Source organism: Astyanax mexicanus, chromosome 15 (assembly GCF_023375975.1).
Source record: "Astyanax mexicanus isolate ESR-SI-001 chromosome 15, AstMex3_surface, whole genome shotgun sequence".
Taxonomy (NCBI): domain Eukaryota; kingdom Metazoa; phylum Chordata; class Actinopteri; order Characiformes; family Acestrorhamphidae; genus Astyanax; species Astyanax mexicanus.
Genome location: NC_064422.1, coordinates 798,931 through 820,518, shown reverse-complemented (window position 1 = coordinate 820,518; position 21,588 = coordinate 798,931). Strand labels below are relative to the sequence as shown.

The window sequence follows — 21,588 nt, the reverse complement described above, 5'->3', positions numbered from 1 at the left end:
AACAATTAAATAAATAACACAATTTAAAGTGTATAGTAAATTTATTAATTTATTACAAAGTATCATGTATGAAATATAAACAACACACAACATTATTTAAGTAAATTACTTAATAATAAATCCCAAATTTATATTTTAGCATGTAGATAAACATGTACTGCATAAATATCTCCATTTGCAAAAACAGTATTTATAATAAACAGTATGATATAAATATCAAACATAATACAAAATAACAAAGAATTATACAACTTAAATTAATATATATATATATATATAAACATCAATAAAAACAGCAAATCATATTCTTCAATAAATACTTAAATGCACTAGACTGATGTAGTAGATGAATAATAAACTGATACTATTATTGCTACTGGAACAAAGCCTCTGGGGTGGGTTTCCCGAAAACGATCAACCTTAGCCAATAACGAACGAACTAACGAATGACGTGAGTAAAGAACGAGCCAGTTCTGCAAGTGTTTCCCAAAGAGCTTCACAAAGTGAAAATTAACAAAGGAGGTTAAAGAACGTCTTTGTTGACTCCTCCCCCAAAACAGCGCGCTCAATCGAACCACAAATATCGATTATTATGCAGTATTTATTCAGTATTACACCCTAAAAATGTAAAAAAGTGTTGTAATCATCAATATTATACATATTTTGAAATTTAAATTACAATAGGATGTACTTTGGCATTAATAAAATACTCCTAAAGATACATATGACTAAATAAATAAGTCATATGTTTATATATAAATGTTTAATAAACATTAAACTTGTAATGCCACTACATAAGGGGACCTGTGGTAAGACCTATTTGTGATTAATACTATCATTTATTTCAGATAGTGTTATTTAGGTTGCTCCACAGAAAATGTAGAATTCCTAGTTTCCTATATGACTTTTCACAAGGAAGAGAAGATATGGTGTTGGGCCTCTACGTATTGTCTATTTTTAGCTTTTTTCAGTTTATTTTGAAAAAAAGTGACTCTTATTTTGAATATAAGACTACAGGAAACAGGAAGTAAGGCAGCCATTTTGTTTTGTTTTTTTTGGAGAGTCAAGGTCAGGCAGAAGGCAGGAGGGCGGATAGATGTATGTGGAGCTGTAGCTCAGGTCCTGCTGCTGGCGGTTGCTGGGCAGGAAAGTTTGGAGTTTGCTGAACTGCTGAGACGCACACACACACAAAAGCAGGTAGAGAGGGAGAGCTGAGGCGACCCCGGCTCAGGAATCGGCCGACGGCCTGTATAGGTCCGGCGTATGATTCCCTCACGGGTGTCCCTTACTCGTGGTAATGGCGGGGGAGCAGGCAGGTAGTGGCTGGGAGATGGATGTAGTAGGAGAGGAAGACGAGAATGGTAGTTGGTTATCAGGGAGGACTGGCAAAGGAGCGAAGAGGATAAGGAAAGAAGGCTCAATGGATGAAGGTCAGTTTAATGTTGTTGTGAGATTTGAAGAAGGAGGAGGAGGAGTCAAACATTTGGACCCGTTGAAGCTCACGAAAGTAATTAAAAATCAAATTGGAGAAGTGCGGTTTGCGAGAGTCTTGAATGATGGAAACTTGTTGGTTGGGTGCAGCTCGGAAGAGCAGCGTGGGAAGGCCCAGAGACTGCAATCTCTTGGGAAAGCTGTGGTAACTAAGGTGCTGAGGTTGGGAGAGCATGGAAGTAAAGGGGTCATCTCTGGGATTCCTGTAAGTGTGGATATGAAGGATCTGATTAAGAATCTTAGGTCGAGGTGTGGGACAATTGTTGATGTGAAACGTTTAACTAGGGGTGTTGAGAAGATAGATACTGAGTCAGTTTTGATAGAGTTCAGTGTGAAAGATCTTCCTGAGGAAGTTTACTTTGGATTCCTGAGATATAAGGTTAGAGAGTTTGTCCGTAGGCCTTTAAGATGTTTCAATTGCCAGAATTTTGGCCATGTAGCTAAAGTGTGTAAGGAAACAAGGCGGTGTGCTAAATGTGGTGGGGGCCATGAATATGGAGAATGTGGAGAGGGGGTGAGCCCAAAGTGTTGTAATTGTGGTGGGGGGCACAGTGCTGCGTACTGGGGATGTGAGGTAATGAAAAGAGAAGTTGACATTAACAATATTAAGGTGAAGGAGAGAGTGTCATATGCAGAAGCCCTCAAAAGGTTGGATGCAACAAGGAGAGTTGGTGGAGAAAGTGTTGGGAGGGAGGTTGCATCAACTACAGCATGGAAGCAGAAGCAGGAACTGCTTAGAGCAAAGGAGGTACAGGCATGGGAGGAAAAGAGGGACCTTGTTATTTTTATTGCAGGGATTATAAATGCAACAGCTGGTCTTAAATCCAAAACAGAGAGGATTCAGATCATTGCAAAAGCAGCTATACAGCACCTGGGCATGGTGGGTTTAAAATGGGAAGAGATAAGAGATGGACTCAGTGGGCAGCCTAGTCAGGAGGGGTATGGCATAGGCTGACTCTAGTGATATGTTAATTCTACAATGGAACGCGAGAAGCTTGCTGGCAAATGGACAGGATTTTAAGAAGTTTATAGATAGTAGAAGTGAGACCCCAGACGTTATTTGCGTTCAAGAAACTTGGATGAAGCCTAGGCTAGATTTTGTGATATATGGTTATGTTAGTGTGAGGCGTGACAGAGTGCATGGGAATGGGGGAGGATGTGCGACTTTTATAAAAAAGGGAGTACCTTACAGAATCCTTGGAATAGGAAAGGATCAGGAGTATGTGGTGGTGGAGGTGTGGGCAGGAGAGATGAAAATAGTGATAATAAACTTTTATAACCCATGCAGGCAATTAGATGTTAATGATTTGGAGAAGATTGAAGGTCAAGATAACGTTAATATTATCTGGTGTGGAGACTTTAATGCCCATAGTACATTGTGGGGGGGTGATAGGACAGACAGTAATGGTCAGGTGATAGAAGAGATGTTAGCTGATAGAAATTTAGTGTGTGTAAATGATGGTAGGAAGATGAGAATAGATGTGAGGAGTGGTAAAGAGTCAGTCTTGGATCTTACTTTGATGTCCAGTAGGTTGGCTTTGAAATGTGAGTGGGATGTGTATGAAAAGGGCACTGTAGGCAGTGACCATTATCCAGTTGTGAGCAGACTAAGTATAGATGTTTTGCGATGTACAGGGAATGGTGTTGGGCGATGGATTTTTCAAAAAGCTGAGTGGAATAGATTTAGGGATATGTGTGATTCTTACTTCAATATCATGAAAGAAGACAGTGATGTTGAGAAATATGAAGCTGAACTTCGGCAGAAGTTATATTTGGCTGCATTGGATACTATACCTAAGAGCTCAGGACAGGGTGCGAGGAAAGCTGTGCCATGGTGGAATGAGAAGTGTGGTGAAGCAATTAAAAAGAGGAATCGGGCTTTCAAACTCCTAAGACGAACTCATAACTTTCAACGTCTTATAGAGTATAAACAGTTGCAGGCAGTAGTACGGAGGACGGTGAGGCAGTCTAAGAGAACATACTGGAGGGAGTATTGTGGCTCTATTGGGGATGTGACTTCTGTTGATAAAATGTGGGGGATGATTAAGAGAATGGAAGGGGGTAGGAGGGAGTGGTGTTATCCTGTCCTCTCTGATGGTGAACGGATAGCAGTGTCAGACGCGGAGAAAGCAGAACTGATGGTGGAATCCCTGAGTAAAATACATAGCTCTTCTAATCTTTCGGAAGAGGAGAGGAGGGGTCGGGAAGGAACGAGAGCGATCTATGCTGAGGTTATTTGCAGGAAGGATAGAGCCAGGGACAAATATAATGTACCATTTACCCTGTGGGAGTTGAAGAATGCTTTGGCTAAATGTAAGGAATCAGCCCCGGGGAAAGATGACATATGCTATTCCATGCTGAATCACCTGAGTGATGAGGGACTTCAGAGGCTTTTGAAATTGTATAATAAAATATGGGAGGAGGGCAAGATTCCTTCAAGTTGGAAGGAGGCCGTTATTATCCCTATTAAAAAACCAGGGAAGGATGCCAGCAGACCTATAAATTATAGACCGATAGCATTGACTTCTCATGTTGGAAAGTTGATGGAGAGAATGGTTAATGGGAGATTAATGCACTATGTTGAAGAAAGGGAGCTAATTGGTAGTTGCCAGAGTGGGTTTAGGAAAGGGAGAAACACCACTGACGCATTGCTGTGTTTAGAGGATGAGGTAAGAAAAGCTCAGGTTAATAAAGAGATTGTGGTGGCAGTGTTTTTAGATGTTGAGAAAGCATATGATATGCTGTGGGTAGATGGCCTTTTAATTAAATTGCATGTGATGGGCGTGAGTGGGAATTTGTTTAATTGGGTGATGGATTTCTTACGTGGGAGGAGTGTTCAGGTTAAGATAGGCTCAGTACTATCAGGGAAGTGTCTGGTAGAGAATGGTACCCCTCAAGGGAGTGTGGTGAGCCCTATATTATTCAATATTATGATTAATGATATTTTCTCTGAGCTTCATCCAGGGATTGGGAGGTCTCTGTTTGCAGATGATGGAAGTCTGTGGAAAAGAGGGAGGAATGTGCCCTTCACAGTGGGGAAAATGCAGGAGGCTATTACGCAGGTAGAAATATGGGGAAGGAAATGGGGTTTTAGGTTCTCTATTGAAAAAACTAAAATTATGTTTTTTGCAAGGAGGAAAATAGATGAGGATGTGAAGTTGTCCTTGTATGGCACTGAGTTGGAAAGGGTGGACAGTTTTAAGTTTTTGGGTGTCTTCTTTGATACTAGATTGACATGGAGGCGTCATGTGAGCACAGTGGTTGATCGGTGCAAAAAAGTATTGAATTTAATGAGATGTCTTGCGGGAACAGATTGGGGAGCTGATATGGAGTCCTTGAAACAAATATATATATATCTGATACGGTCGAGATTGGAGTATGGTAGTTTGGTGTATGGGTCTGCTTCCAAGACAGTTCTATCCTGGTTGGATGTGGTTCAAGCTATGGCTCTTAGGATAATACTTGGTGCTGTTCGAACATCTCCCGTATGTGCTCTCCAAGTTGCAGCTGGAGAGATGCCACTTAGTCTTCGTCGCAAACAACTCCAGGCAAATTACTGGATAAATGTGATGAGTCAAACAGAGAGTCACCCAGTTAAGAAAATGAACCGACCAAGCTGGGAAAAAGAAGTAGCAGACTTGTCTAGTTTTGGCTGGACAGGTAACAAAGTAGCTGAAGAACTGAAAGTTCATGATAAGGTCTTCTGCCCCGTGGTACTGTGGCCTGCTGTTCCTTTGTGGCAGCTGGAAGCTCCTACTACTGATCTATCATTACTTAACATTAAAGCAGACAATGGAAATGGTGATCTAGTTAGTGCGTTCTATATTCATGTGATGGAGAATTATCGGGATCATGTTGTTATATTTACAGATGGGTCAAAGGAGCCAGAAACAGATGCGACAGGAGCGGCTTTTGTTGTTCAAGGTCACAATTTTAGTTTGTCTAAGAGGACATCAGATTTTTTGAATGTGTTTACCGTTGAATTGTATGCTATTTTAATATCAATGCAGTGGGCAGCTCAGTTGGAAAACCAAAGAGTATTGGTGTGTAGTGACTCTGTATCAGCTATCCGTAGTCTTGGGGGGGGTGTGTCCAGGAGTAGACAGGACCTTGTCTATGCTGCCCTTGTGGCGATTAGGGAGATGAGGTTGAGAGGCAATGAGGTGACGTTGATGTGGGTTCCTGCTCATGTAGGTATTCCGATGAATGAGAGGGTGGATGGGTTAGCGAAGGCAGCGGTGAGGAAGGGCAGTATAGATGTCCATATTAATCTATCTAAGGCAGAAGGACGGTGTATTATCTGGAAACAGATTATGTCACAATGGCAGCACCACTGGGAGGGAGAAGTTAAGGGACGGCATTTGTTTTCATTACATAAAGTCGTGTCTGATTCAGCACTCTGTAAGGGCAGAGGGTGGAAGAGGGAGGAGGGGGTCATTCTCTATAGGTTAAGACTTGGTCATACTTACCTCAATCATACTCTACACCGTATGGGGAAGCATCAAGATGGACTGTGCATAGAGTGTCAGCAACCAGAGACAGTACAACATGTGATTTTGGATTGTACTAAATTTACTAGGGAGAGGCAAGTACTTTTTACAGAGCTGAGGAACTTGGGTATGCTAGTAGTGTCTTTGGGTAAAGTTCTAGAATTGGGAACTGCTGGGAAGGGGAAATACTGGTTATTTAAGTATCTCAGAGATACTGGCCTCATTAAGAGGATATGAGGTAATGGCGGAATGATCCTGAAGGGGGCAGCAATGCAACAAATTGGATGCCGGCTGCCAAAAACCCCACAGAAGAAGAAGAAGAAGAAGAAGGCAGAAGGCAGGCCAGAGGAGGCAATGCTGCTTTTAAGCCCTAGAAATTTTTTTGGCTTTATTTTTCGTCTCTTTGTCCTTGGTGATGTAATTGTTCTCTAGCCGGTGGAGATACATCAGATATTATTGAGTTTTGTTGGACATTATTTTTGCTTGGATTATTATTGAATTTTTTGGACATTATCTTTGCTTGGATTATCGTTGATTTTTTTTTTTGGATGACCTCTTTATACCTTGATTACTGTTGCTATTTTAAGGTTCATGATCTTTTGTAATTAGCAAACATTTATCTAATGTTAATTTTTTGGGTTTTGCTTTGTTGTTGCTGATGGTGTTAGGAAACCAGTAAACTTCTAGGGCTGGACCCGAATATTCGGGTATTCGGATATTCGTTCGTTGAGTAGGTATTCGGTTTTTAATTTTGGTATTCGGATATTCGTTTTTTTTCTCCTGTCCAGAGTTCCACCTCACTCTAACCACTTCTGTTCTCGTGGGTCCCGTCAGAATATCTTGCGCGGTAAGGGTAAGGAACGGGACCGCACTATTCAGCGCTGCTGTTTTAATAAATATATAAGTAAATTTGAAGCATTAAATGTAGTTTATTTAATTTATATTAGGAACGTGGGGCGGGAGCGGCAGAAATGTGTATGTGGCGGGCGGGCGCGGGATTAAAAGAAGCAATTTTTTTGCGGAGCGGTAACGATACAGAAACGCGGGAGCGTGGAAGAGTGGGTTTAAAAATCAGTCTAGCGCAGACCTCTATTATACATGATAAAAAAAATGCAGGCTCTTCGAAACTGATTTATATAATAAAACGTAAGGGGTAATGTGGCAACAGTAGGGGCTAAATCGGTTACAAAAGCCTGGCCTAAAAAATGATGTCTGAACGAATTTCCTCTTATCTTATTTAATTTAAAATGGTTTAAAAATATAAAATAATTTCTAAGCAAACGAAATATTTAATATTGAGCTTATAGCCCAAGTGCAAAAATACAAAATCAGTAATACGGCTATGCCCTGCACAATCCTTAAACCGAAATAGACCAAGTACAATAACGTCATTAACAATGACTTTCCTCTACTCTAATATAATTTAACATGGTTTAAAAATATAAAATAATTTCTAAACAAACGAAATATTTAATATTGAGCTTATAGCCCAAGTGCAAAAATACAAAATCAGTAATATGCCCTGCACAATCCTTTAACCGAAATAGACCAAGTACAGTTTACAATGACTGTCCTCTAATATAATCAACAATGTTTAAGAATATAAAATACTTCCTGAACAAACGTTTTTTTTGTTTGTTTTTTTAAGCAAATAGCCTAAGTGTGAAAACACAAACAGCAATTTACTGGGCTGGCTTGCGCAGCGGAGAAACCGTGCAGCAGCAGCCTCCTAGCCTGCTTACGCAGCGGATAAGCCGCGGTGTGGGGCAGCAGAAATTCCGGGATGAAAACACAAAGAAATCTGGGCTAAAAACACAGAAAAAATATGGGGTGAAAACACAAAAATCCGGGATAAAAACACCAAAAATCCGGGGTGAATATGTCTGGTCGGTCAGAGCAAATTGAACATTTTTCAGTGGATTAAAGGGGCCGTGATTTGCTTTTTTTTATTTATTTTTTTTACCTCTTTTTTTTAAAACGAATATTCGAATATTCTCTTCGAATCAGTGCCGAATATCCGGAGCTCAAAAAACGCTATTCGGGCCAGCCCTATAAACTTCCTACGTTTGCAAGCTCTGTTGTATACTAGTATTTGCTTGTTCAAGTGTTTTTTTACCACTAAATTAGGTTCTGGATTTTATTAGTAACTCCTGAGTTTGGTCAGAGCGTTACAGATGGTGGCCCGTACGGGGACCTAATTATATATAAGTGGTAAGGGATTTTATTTTTGTGTTTCCTCCAACTCTTTTAGCAACACTCAAATATGGAATCAGATAGGCATGAGACATTAGAGGAGGCTGTTGATCAGACAGATGCAGACCCAAGCACAGATAGAGGTGCTGCCACAGAGTCCCCTTCCTTTGTCCCTGGGCCTGGGGTCACTTATAGAAATCCAGTTCCTGTAGCAGAAATTAGTTCTCTACTCAGTGAACTGTACATAAATAGTGAAGCTGGAGAAAGTGATGAAGAAGAACAAACCTCCCAGAGACCTACAGGGAGTATCATCGGCCACCTTGAGTCTGAAGTGGCCAGTCTGTCCCATTCAGTGCAGTCCCTGAAAACTGAAATTAAAGACTTCAAGGAGGAGTTTCTAACCGCCAGTGAAAGTGCAACAAACCGAGAAGTCACACTGAGAGAAAGTATGGATCAGCGGTTTGAGGCCCTAGAAGAACTGCTTAAACGCTCCATAAACCAGCTTGAACAAGGTGTGGTGGAATGTATGCAAAGGAGAGATGAACAGTGGAAAAGGGAGGTAGCTAGGTTGAGATCCAGCACTCCTTTGAACAAGGCATCCTTCTTTCCAGCAACTCCTGCAGCGGAAGGTCCATGCTCAGTTGATAGTTCCTCCCTGTACTCAAAACCGCCCATTCATTTGGAATTCCCCATCTTTAGAGATTCAAGGGATGCATCTGGAGTTTTGGATTTTATGGAGAAGTGTGAGAACTTCCTATCATTAAGGCATTTAAGTGATAGTGAGCTCACGGCCACCCTCAATGCTGTTTTAACAGGGTCTGCCAGAAGCTGGTGGGTGGCCGAGAAGAATAAGATCCATAACTGGGTAGGTTTCAAGAGAGCATTTTTGGCTGCTTTTCTCCCCACTGACTACATGACTGAGGTTGAAGAACAACTTAAAGCCACTGTCCAAGAACCAGACCAATGCATTCGAGACTTCGCCTATGACTACCGTGCCCTTTGCCTTAAATGGAAGAGTGACCTGCCAGAAGTAGAACTTGTCAGGAGAATTCTAAACAACTGCAATCCTGCTTTAGCTGGGAGTCTAAGAGGGACAGTTCATACTGTAGAGCAATTGGTCCATGGTGGAAAGAGATTTGAATGCAAAGAAAGATTACTGGGCCAGGGTAAACCAACTTAAAGCACAGGACAAAAACAGGAAAAAAAATTCACGTCCCAAAGAACCAAATCTTCAGCCCCCCCATTTAGCCCTAGTGCAGTCTGTATCTCCTCCACTCCTAAAGGTTGCTGTTGCAGTACAGGGCATTCAAGTGGAAGCTATTTTGGATAGGGGCTGTACTTTCACCTTGATGCAGAAGCAACTCTGGGAAGCCATGAACAAACCAGGAGAGCCCTTGGTTAAAGAACCAAATCGGTCATTTATTCTGGCTGATGGGAAGGTACACAACCCAGAGGGGAAGGTTCATCTGTCATATGAGTGGCATGGACTTTTGGTAATGGCAGAGACTTACATCATGACCAATACCCAATTGGTATTTCCCTTGGTCTTGGGACTAGATTTCTTGAGTCGTTCCGGTGTTCAATTAAATGTTGCAGAGCGTAATTACAGCTTGAAGATTAGAGGGAGATGGAGTGTTTTTCCTTTTTTGTCAGCTGGGGTGATGAGCCACTTCGGTTTGAAACCCATTGAGCCAAAAGTTAACCTGTATGTTGCTTTACCACTTGAAAGTGAACAGACAGTGGATATCTCAAGTTCATTCCATACCCAGGACCCTAATAGCTTACTGGAAATCCACCCTCCAGCGTTGCAACCTCTCTTTCAGAAATGGTCATCAGTCTGTTCAGGAAAATTGGGCAGGACAAGCAAGATCAAGCATCATATTTCCAGTACTGATGAAATGCCTGTTCGTTCCCGAGCCTATCGAGTCTCTCCAGTGAAGCGAGAAGTCATACGACTGGAAATTGAGAGCATGCTCCAGGCAGGCATAATCGAGCCATCTGATTCTTCCTGGGCTTCTCCGGTGGTAATCGTTCCTAAGCCTGATGGTAGCAATTGTTTTTGTGTGGACTATCGGCGATTAAATGCTAAGACTCCACAGGATGCTTACCCCATGCCTCTTGTGCATGACATCCTGGAGTCTTTGTATGGAGCCAGATATTTTAGCACCCTCGACCTGAAGTCCGGTTATTGGCAGGTTGAAATGGATAAATACAGCCGGGAAAAGACTGCCTTTATCAGTCCTTTCGGACTGTACCATTTTCTGACCATGCCCTTTGGATTAAAGAATGCTGGGGCAACATTCCAAAGGCTGATGGAGCAAGTGCTTGGAAATTTAAGGGGTTCCATCTGTTTTGTTTACATTGATGATGTCATAATCTATTCTCAGACAAAATCCCAACATCTGAAGGACTTGGAGACAGTTTTTGAGAGGCTCCAGGAAGCACACCTTACTCTGAACTTAAACAAATGCCATTTCCTCAAAAATGAGCTTAGGTTCTTGGGACATATTGTGACTAGAGACGGGGTTAAGGTAGACCCAGAAAAAACAATGGCAATATCTGCATATCCTACCCCGCATGATCTACCTTCCTTACAGCGATTCCTTGGGTTAGTTGGTTGGTATCATAAGTTCATCCCACATTTTGCAGAGTTGGCAGCTCCATTGAACTATCTCAGACGAAAAGGAGTCACATGGGAGTGGACTGAAGACTGTCAGCAAAGTGTGGACAGACTAAAGGCAGTGCTCCAACAAGCCCCAGTGCTTGCACAACCCAGCCCTCTTCATTCCTTTCAGGTGCATACAGATGCAAGCAATATAGGACTAGGGGCGGTGCTTACCCAGGTGGTAGATGAAGAAGAAAAGGTAATTGCATACGCTTCTAGGAGCCTGAGAGGTGCTGAGCTCAACTACTCAACCTCTGAAAAGGAGTGCCTTGCGGTGGTTTGGGCTGTGGAGAAATGGTATTATTACCTGGAGGGAAGTCCCTTTGTTGTGTATACAGATCATGCTGCTCTCACTTGGGCTTTCAATTCCCCAAAATCCACATCCAGACTAACCAGGTGGACCTTGAGACTTCAGCGCTTTGACTTCCAAGTTAAATACCGAAAGGGATGCATGAATCTGGTGCCAGATGCTCTATCCCGTTCTGTACAGTCACTGGACCATGTGCTCTTGGCTACCTGTGTGAAAAATGAATCCCATACATGGAATGCCACGCTACCTATGAGTCTAGCTGATATAAGTCTAGCCCAGAGTGAAGATGACCATGTCATGGAACTGAAGGAGCGGTGTAAAAGCAGTAAAATCCAGACTGATCGCATACGATGGGAAATGCAACAAGATGTGCTGTACAGAGTTGGACCATGTAAGGGAGGAGGTGTCAAATACCAGTTGGTTGTGCCCAAATCGCTGACTATACCTTTTCTTGAGTACTTCCATGATTGTCCACTAGGAGCACATCTGGGGAGGATGAAGACCCTCCTTAAGATCCTGGAAGTTGCCTGGTGGCCTGAAGTACGTAAGGATGTTTGGCAGTATGTCAAAGAATGCTCCACCTGTCAGAAGTATAAGCCCTCAAATACCAAACCCTCTGGGTACCTTCAGAGCACTGAGATCAAAGAGCCGGGCTATATGCTTGGAATGGATCTCATGGGTCCATTTCCAAAGAGTAAGAAGGGCAACGTCTACCTGTTTGTGATTGTGGACTACTTTACCAAGTGGATTGAACTGTACCCTTTACGTGACAGCAGAGGGCATCGTCTCTGCAGAATCCTGAGAGAAGAGATCTTCACCAGGTGGGGTGTGCCAAAATATGTCTTATCTGATCGGGGTCCTCAATTTCTTAGCCAACTGATGTCAGACCTGTGTAAAATCTGGGGAGTAACCCAGAAACTTACAACTAGTTACCATCCTCAGACCAATCTTACAGAACGGGTCAACAAAGTTTTGAAGACAATGATGGCCTCATATGTGAAGGAAAACCACCAAGACTGGGATAGGTGGCTGTGTGAATTCAGGTTCGCCATTAACAATGCCAGACATGAAACCACAAAGAACACTCCTGCTGAGCTGGCACTAGGCAGAACCCTGAAGGGTCCTTTGGAGAGACTTATTTACCATTAGGCTGTGATGCCAAACCATCCCTCATATTCCCTTGTTGAGAGACAACACCAGCTCAACGAGAAGGTGAGATGCTCGGCTCATGCGGCACACCTCAGACAAGCCAGGTATTATAATACCCGAAGAAAAGATGCGCACTTTCAAGCGGGAGATTTGGTCTGGGTGCGTGCCCATCATATCTCTAAAGCTTCTGAAAATTTCTCTGCTAAATTAGCTCCTAAGTGGATGGGGCCTGCCAAAGTGGAGAAGAAGCTTGGTCCAGTGAATTATGCAGTCATGGGATTGCGTCCTGGGGATCAACAGGACGTTGTAAATGTGGCAAATTTGAAGCGATACTTTGGTGCTATTTCCCCGTAGCCTCCAGCCGGGGGGGGGGGGGGGGGGGAGGGTGGATTATGTAATGCCACTACATAAGGGGACCTGTGGTAAGACCTATTTGTGATTAATACTATCATTTATTTCAGATAGTGTTATTTAGGTTGCTCCACAGAAAATGTAGAATTCCTAGTTTCCTATATGACTTTTCACAAGGAAGAGAAGATATGGTGTTGGGCCTCTACGTATTGTCTATTTTTAGCTTTTTTCAGTTTATTTTGAAAAAAGTGACTCTTATTTTGAATATAAGACTACAGGAAACAGGAAGTAAGGCAGCCATTTTGTTTTGTTTTTTTGGAGAGTCAAGGTCAGGCAGAAGGCAGGCCAGAGGAGGCAATGCTGCTTTTAAGCCCTAGATTTTTTTTTGGCTTTATTTTTCGTCTCTTTGTCCTTGGTGATGTAATTGTTCTCTAGCCGGTGGAGATACATCAGGGAGCTTTGTGAGATAAATCCTTTTTTTTTGCCTCGCTTGTTTGGTTTTGTTTACTGCTGGTTGGGCCCTGGATATAATTTTGGGTGTTTTGTTGGACATTATTTTTGCTTGGATTATTATTGAGTTTTGTTGGACATTATTTTTGCTTGGATTATTATTGAGTTTTGTTGGACATTATTTTGCTTGGATTATTATTGATTTTTTTTGGACATTATTTTTGCTTGGATTATTATTGAGTTTTGTTGGACATTATTTTTGCTTGGATTATTATTGAATTTTTTGGACATTATCTTTGCTTGGATTATCGTTGATTTTTTTTTTTGGATGACCTCTTTATACCTTGATTACTGTTGCTATTTTAAGGTTCATGATCTTTTGTAATTAGCAAACATTTATCTAATGTTAATTTTTTGGGTTTTGCTTTGTTGTTGCTGATGCTGTTAGGAAACCAGTAAACTTCCTACGTTTGCAAGCTCTGTTGTATACTAAACTTTTTTTTACTTTTTTAAAACTATTATTGTTAATATATATATATATATTATATTAATAGATATTGTACTAATATTATTAATAGTAATATTGATAATAATATTAATTTATTATTATTATAATTATTAATAATATAAAAATAATATAAATATACATATACGCATGTTCCTGTGTGTGTGTGTGTGTGTGTGCATATATATATATATATATATATATATATATATATATATATATATATATATATATATTCCTCGGTCACATGATCCACATTGACATGCCCTCACTGCCCTGTCGCGCCCACACGAATACACACAAATTAAATATCACATGCAAAAATAAAAAAATATGTAACTTTTATAACCTTGCTTGCTGGCTTACACAAAGTGTATAGTCAAGCACAAATACATTTATAATTTAATATTTTTATTTATTTATTATCAGCACTACCAATAATAAAGGTGAGATTATGAATCAGCACCATGGAGCAAATGCGTAGCTATCCAAAATATTAAATAAAAATATTTTTATAAATAAAAATGTATAGCTATACAGTATATGTCTTGACAAATATGATATGTTACTGTGTGTGTGTGTGTGTGTGTTTTATGTGCATCAGAGTTTATCAATGATATTGCAGGTGTTTAAAATTTTTGCTCCATGTGCACCCTTTTGACTTTGAGCACCTGCCCCTCCAAAGGTCTCTGCACAACTCTGCTGTGGTACCTTGATTTTTCTCCACTTTTGGTTTAGAAAATATTTCAGAGCTGATGCTACATTTCACACAGTGTTGCTCCTATCCACTAAGCTAGCTAATCTACCTAGCTCTCACAGACAAAAACAATAAAAAATATTCAGATACCCTTCATATGAACTTGTTATGACACAAACTTTCAGATTGTAAAATATTGAATGGTAAATTTGGGCTGACCCAGAGTAACCTAGCATAGGATTTGTGTGGGCATGCTCACATATGTGTGCGTGCTGCCCACATATAACCCACAATGCCTACAGTGTGTAAATGGTGCAGGCTGAATTTGGGCTGACCCACAGTGTCCCTGCATGACATTTGTGTGCACATGCCAAAGTGCAGGTTGCCGACATATAACCCATACCGGCCCTTCAGGGTATGAAATGGTGCAGGCTGAATTTGGGCTGACCACACTGGCTCTGCATGGGATTTGTGTAGGCATGCTAAAGTGTTTTGCCCACATATATCCTACACTGGCCCTTCAGGGTGTGAAATGGTGCAGTGCACTGGCTCTGCATGGGATTTGTGTGGGCATGCCAGAGTGCGGGTTGCCCACATTTAACCCACACTGGCCCTTCAGGGTGTAAAATGGTGCAGGCTGAATGTGGGCTGACCCACAGTGGGCCTGCCTGGGATTTGTGTGGGCGCATCAAAGTGTTGGCTGTCCAAATAATTCCCACACTGGGCCTACAGGGGCATTAATGCACTGGACCAGTTCAGGCTAGCCCACAGCGGCCTTTTATAGGATTTGAGTGGGCCAGCCAATGAACAGGCTGCCCACAGAAAACCCATGTTGGGCCTGTTTGGAATTTTAATGGGCTAGCCCCTGCCCACAGTGCCCACACTTAGCCCACGAAGGGCCGATGTGTAGCTTTTTGCTGGGATATTTACCCAGTAGTGCTGTGGAATATCCAGGGGCTGTTTTGCAAACTTCAAACTTGCAGCAATGTTTTTTTCTGGACAGCAGTGGCTTCCTCCGTAGTGTCCTCCTATGAACTCCATTCTTGAATAACATGTTTCTTATTGCAAATTTGTCAACAAAAACCTCAAAAAGAAAAGCATGTGCCAGAGATTTCTGTAAGTCTTTAGCTGACACTCTAGGATTCTTCCTCACCTCATTGATCATTCTGCGCTGTGCTCTTACAGTCATCTTTACAGCACGACCACGCCTAGAGAGAGCAGCAACAGTGCTGAACTTTCTCCATTTGTAGACTGTCTGTCTTACCGTGGACACATGAACATCAAGGCTTTTAGAGATACTTTTGTAACCCTTTCCAGCTTCATGCAAGTCAACAGTTCTTGAACGTAGGTCTTCTGAGAGCTCTTTTGTGTGAGGCATGATTCACATCAAGCAATGCTCCTTAAGAACAGCAAACTCAAAACTGGTGTGTGTTTTTAAAGGGCAGGACTTCCAGGTTTCCAATTAGCTCTTAGAAAAGTCATTAGCATAGGGGTTCACATATTTTTCCCCCTCACTGTGAAAGTTAACATGTTGTCTTCAATAAAACCATGCAAACTTATTATTTTTTGTGTGGTATTAGTTTAAGCAGACTGTGTTTGTCTATTGTTGTGACTGAAGATGAAGATCAGAACACATTTAATGACCAATTTATACAGAAATCAAAGTAATTCCAAAGGGTTCACATACTTTTTCTTGCAACTGTGGATTGCATCAGTGAGCCCTAGGTGCCCTTGATTCAATAGTTGGATTAATGTAATATTTTGAAAGAAATCTAAATGCAGAAATTTTGAATTAGTTAACATGATGAGGTCAAACTAATTCAGAAATGAAAAATGGAGATATACAGATATATAGATTTTTTTCATATAAGATCGAGTTTTGGGCATTTTGAGTTAAGGTGGATTGATTTAGCTGTTTCCTAACAGCAGTGATTCATTTCAGTAAAATATGGTAACCTTTAGGGTGTGTCTTATATATATAATTTAATAATAATAATATAAATAATAATATATATAAAATACATATTTTTTTTATTACAGGCCAACAAGCTTAATAGGTGCTTTACTATCCCAAATAAACTGTTTTCAATAGAGATAAGTGTGTAGACTAATCCAGGGCTCCTCAGGAAAACAAAATATTTGCAGCTTTCAAAACTTTAGCTTAAATCGTGCATTTAAAGTGGCGTTCTGAGCTAAGTGGAGTTATTAGATGAAAAGTGGAGACTTTTTTTCAGTGCAGATTTACATATTCTTCGGCTTGTATTTTTTTTTACTTACTTGCTGCCTAATATATATCCACCTCCTTAGAGATGCCTCTGGAGACTAAGTTATATATTTTTTCTTTTTTTTTTTCTTTTCCACTTCACCTATTGGTGCTACTGTTATGGCTAATTGGTGTAAAGCCATAAAGGCAGTTTGAAAGTACACATACGTCTCCAGTGTAGTCCTTCAGTACTCCTGGGTAGACATTGGTTCCGTTGGGCTTGTTAATGATTTCACCTGGATTTGGGTTCCTGTTGGAAAAACAAAAACTCAATCTCCACATGCACTCATCACTCAAAACAAATGAAATGACTGCAGCATTGTTTTTGACTGATATGTTTAAATCTTAGTCTTATTTATTGAACTACACATACAGAAGTTTAGTGTAACATGTATAACACAACATGCGAAACATCTCAACATGGAGTTATAGGTTCCTAATGCATAGTATCCCACACCTTTTCAAGCTAGAATAGCCCTGGCGATGCGTCTGGCCACGGCAAGGTACCTTCAAGTTTTTTCAAGAAAAGCTCTATATAGGGTATACCGGAGGGGAGTTGGTATGCATTTTTCACATACTGCCATACCGCTAGAGGGCTAAGCGCCGCTTAGAACAGCACCGTCAAAGAAAACAGTAACGACAGCTCAGCTCTGTGGAGCCTCACACTGTTCTTCCTGGAGAAACATGAGAACAGAACTCTAAGCTCAGAGCTTCTGCTGAAGGTGCTTACAATATGAGTAACTATAGCCCTATATAAAATATATTAATACTGTAGCTTGAAGAATAATATTAATGCGCTCTGAACTGAATGTACTTGTTAACTGGAGAAAGAAGGGTATTGTGATAAACTGATAAGCGGCTGCTTAAAGCTGATGTCCGTAAATTTTGGGATTGTTATAGATAAATATCAGTTATAGATAAATGTCTTCAAAGTGTGTAACAGAGCTGTTATATATGGTTGTCAGTTTTGTTAGTGTAAATACTATATTTATTAATACTATACTATTGTTTAATTTAAAGTATTTTTAATTTAGATAAATATTGTGATTTGTAGTTTAGGGTAAAAGCGTTTGTAATGCAGGTTAATGTAAATAAATTGCAGCGTGAAATAGTATTCTATGTTGTAAAGCATATTTTATACATTTTAGATGAAATATTGTCACAGTGTAGAGAGTAGTGATGGGATTTTCGCCTCTATTTTGAGAGCCGGCTCTTTCCGCTCTTTTGGCTCCCCATATATAATTTTTAAACTATTAATTACTTACTAGCTTAAACCTAAATTTATAACATCAGTGTTTCCCTGTCATGTAATTGAAAGCTGCGTGTGATCGGTCAGATGTGTGGAGCACACGCTTGACATGCGGACAGTGGAGACATTAAGGCACCGACTAAGAAGAACGACAGGGAGCGTTCACTTCAAAGAGCCGGCTCTTAGAACGACAGATCACTAGTAGACAGCAATCACATTCAACAAACAGCTTGAACACTAAATATGGAGAATTGCAGTTTAAGGACATTCTTTGATGAGCAATCATGTGAGAAAAATAAACAGTCGCCTTCACTAAGCAGTTGTATATATATCCAATGAAAATGTCCAATGAAAAACACTTATCTCCAAAACGGCAACTTTACAGGAGAGAGAGTGAGAAAAAAAAACTTGTAAATTTTCAATAGAAGTCAATGTAAAATAGTTTATTTCAGGTCATTTTGAAGAGCTTCTATTGGTCCGTTCATCAAGAAATATTGGCACAGTGTAACGGACAGTTTGTCTGTTTAAATTATGTAGTAAACATGTGTAAAAAAGTGTTTTTCATTGGACAGCGACGATATGCGCTGTATTGCATGTTCAGAATTATAGGAAGCTCTGTAGCCACTAGGGGGCGAGTTAGACTTATTGTGTATGTGTGTGTGAGAGGGAGAGGGAGTGTATTCAGTCTGTCTACTGTTCAAACGCAAGTCCAGTATTAATCCTGGTTTTAGCGTGGACTCCTCTTTGTTTTCTCTATGAGTGAATGAGCTGCTGAGGTCTGAGTTTCCCTACTGAATTCTCCATTTCTCCAGTTCGGTACGTTCACACTGCAGCAGCGCTGTAATCAGCGTCACCTCGTTTTCTCACTCTGTAGTTCAGCCTGTGTGGTCCCTGTGGTGCTGATTGACTAGCACCAAGTGAAACTCGCTTCTCATTTGCATTAAGTTGAAAATATCGTAACTTTTTGCAGCTGCCACCTAGTGCCAAAGAGAGAGAGAGCTCTATGGCTCTGGGCTTTCAAAAGAGAACAGCGGGAGAGCAAAAAATGCGTAAGTACGTAAAGACACGTGACGTGGCCAGAAGAAAAAACACCTGAGACCCTAGTTTTTAGAATGTATATATTAGGATTAGCAGGGATGGTCGTTTTAGCAAAAGGTCGTTTTGGTACCATTAACCACAATACTTTATACCATTTCCTCTCAGAAATACTTCTGCTTTCAATTTAGAAACAAAATAATACAGACTTCCACTTTAAATACTTTAATGCCTCTAGTGGCTTCAATAATAACACATTCTAAATTGATATTAAACTTGTGCAATAAAACTTTTGAGAAATTTCTCTTTTAAATTCTTACATTTACTTACTAAGTATACTTACTGAGCATACTTACAGAATATTTACTGAGTATTTTATGTCGGTTTATAGTGTTTATAAATTATTTAAAATATTTAGTATGGTAAAGAAAGCCACGTTAAAGTTGTTAGTGTTTTTGTTTAAGGTCTGTTGTTTTTAATTATCAGCTGTTTTTATGCCGTCAAAATCTTGCAAAATAACGTGATATGCCGCCCAGCACTATCTGGCATCATATGAAATTGCACCCTCAGACTATGACACCAGAACCTCTGGACATGTGAAGCATGAGAACAAACTGTTGATCTTGACCGTGTTTCCTTTACACACGGATTTACTGGAAAACTCCCCAAGACTAAAGCAGGACTCATCATCGTTGATAACCATCTGGCATTCTGAGTCTTTCTGAGACAGTTTCATTCCTATTTTAGGATTATGATGAGTATTTTTTCTGGCTATGCTACAGTAATTTATGTTGCTGCAAATATCTTTGTGAAATGTATGTGAACAAATAATAAATAAATACTTACTCTTCATTGTTCGCTATATCATCATACATCATCACCACCACCTGCTCATCTGGAATACCATGCTGGTGAACCATCTGATAGGCATGACACACATCAGCCTAGTGAAAAGATACAAACGTATAAGAATTAAACATTCATGCAAACTTGAAGATTTACACATAATATATTTTAACACTATATGGCATGGTGTTGCTTTAAGGAAATAAAAACTTTTTTTAACACTAGTGTAAAAAACACTAATTTAAACAAATAAAAATCATGCTATAAAAGAGAAATTAAAGCATCAATATTTGATGTACTTGAAATATTTGATTTACTTCAAGTATGATGTCAGCATTATGTAAATGACTCATATAATAACATTGACATTAATAAGAGCATGTCTTATATGATTTTATGTAACAATTAATTCATTTAAAATGGGAATACTGATGGAAATTTAATAGAAAATACCTGATGTCTGTAATTTATCCAGCCCCTGGAACCAGCAGCCAGAAGAACCCACTGCTTGGCTGTTCTCTCACTCATCTTAGAAACTAATTAAATCAATACATTCATTTAAATAATACATGTATTCTTTATTTGTATATATTTTTGTTTCAATTGTCTAAATAAAAAAACTCCCTTAATCAATTGTGAGGTGTTTGACTTAATCAATGACCATTAATAATACAATCCTTATAAGGAAATACTTATATTGTATAAATATGAAATGTTGGTGAAGACTTTGTGTGATTCTGATGTCATAAACTGGTTTCTGTTGGATGGTTATGAATCCCTTTAGCTCCATCTAGTGGTGCTAAGATGCAAAGACTGGAAATGATTTAAAATGACTTGAAAATGGGCCTTCACCTGCCTGAAGTCCAGAGTGCAGTAGAAGCAGTAGAAGATAAAGTGTCTCAGTGCAGTTTAAAGTGACAGTGTTTGTTAACAGTATTTTGTCCTTGTGTGTCGGTGCAGTGTGTTGTTAGGTGTTAGGAGTTTAAGAGCCTTACAGCTTCTGGAATGAAGCTGTTTCTGAATCTGGTTGTTTTGCACCAGCATGTAATTTACCGGTACATCTAAAATTTATATCTAAAGAAAATCTATTTATCTAATCAGTGAGTGTGCATTTACTTGTCAGTAAAACGTTAGAAACAACATAAATAAATACACTAGCATGCTAAATATTGTGGGACAAGGGAATATTATCATGCCTGTACTGTACTCTGTGGACCGAGGAACATTAAAACCACTATTATTGATGCACCTTGCTGTAATCACACTGGCCAGTCAATCAATCAATCAATCAATTGATTCCAATCAATCAATCAATCAACCTTTATGTTTACTCAGTTATATATTTTGGGACATTTTCAATGCAACGTAATGCAATTTAAAGGTAAAAGCATCAGAAAAACAAACAAACCATATACTATTTAATTAAGAGCCAATAAAATAATTCAGAATCAAAATATAATTGAACAGACTAAAATGTAAAGCATTAAAGTAAAAAGATAAATAATTTGAATAATAAGTGATCAAGAACAAACACAACAAAAAAATTTGAAGACAAAAAAATAAAGTAGCTAAAAATAACACCAACAAGACTATAAAGAAAGCAGATAAAAAAAATAGGTAAACAGAAGATAAAATAAATAAAAGGATGAAATAAATAAAATAAATAAAGTGATTAAATAAAATACATTTTATAACTCACTTTAAAATCAATTTACACACTGCTATCATTAACTGAAGCTAATAAATGGCTTTTCTTTATTGATTATTTTAATAAGTAAGTGTTTAGCTGTAAGTAAATGTATGTATGTAGAAAGTATCTGCACATTTTTGGGACTAATCTGATGAAAATCTCTATAATACTGAAAAAACAGGAAAAATGCAACCCAGCTGAAAT

At 39.5% G+C, this 21,588-nt stretch overlaps 1 protein-coding gene across 1 annotated transcript in view; it reads right to left on the bottom strand.

Annotated features, from left to right (window-relative positions):
* Window positions 1-20,222, bottom strand: part of LOC103043436 (legumain-like) — a 35,173-nt gene extending 14,951 nt beyond the window's left edge. The window contains exons 1-3 of the mRNA XM_049465040.1: window positions 20,148-20,222; window positions 19,695-19,792; window positions 16,733-16,814 (exon numbers count right to left, since the gene is read on the bottom strand). Of these exons, the coding sequence (XP_049320997.1) occupies window positions 16,733-16,814; window positions 19,695-19,792; window positions 20,148-20,222 (255 nt within the window). The remainder of the gene's footprint in view (window positions 1-16,732; window positions 16,815-19,694; window positions 19,793-20,147) is intronic.
* Window positions 20,223-21,588: the final 1,366 nt, after the last annotated feature.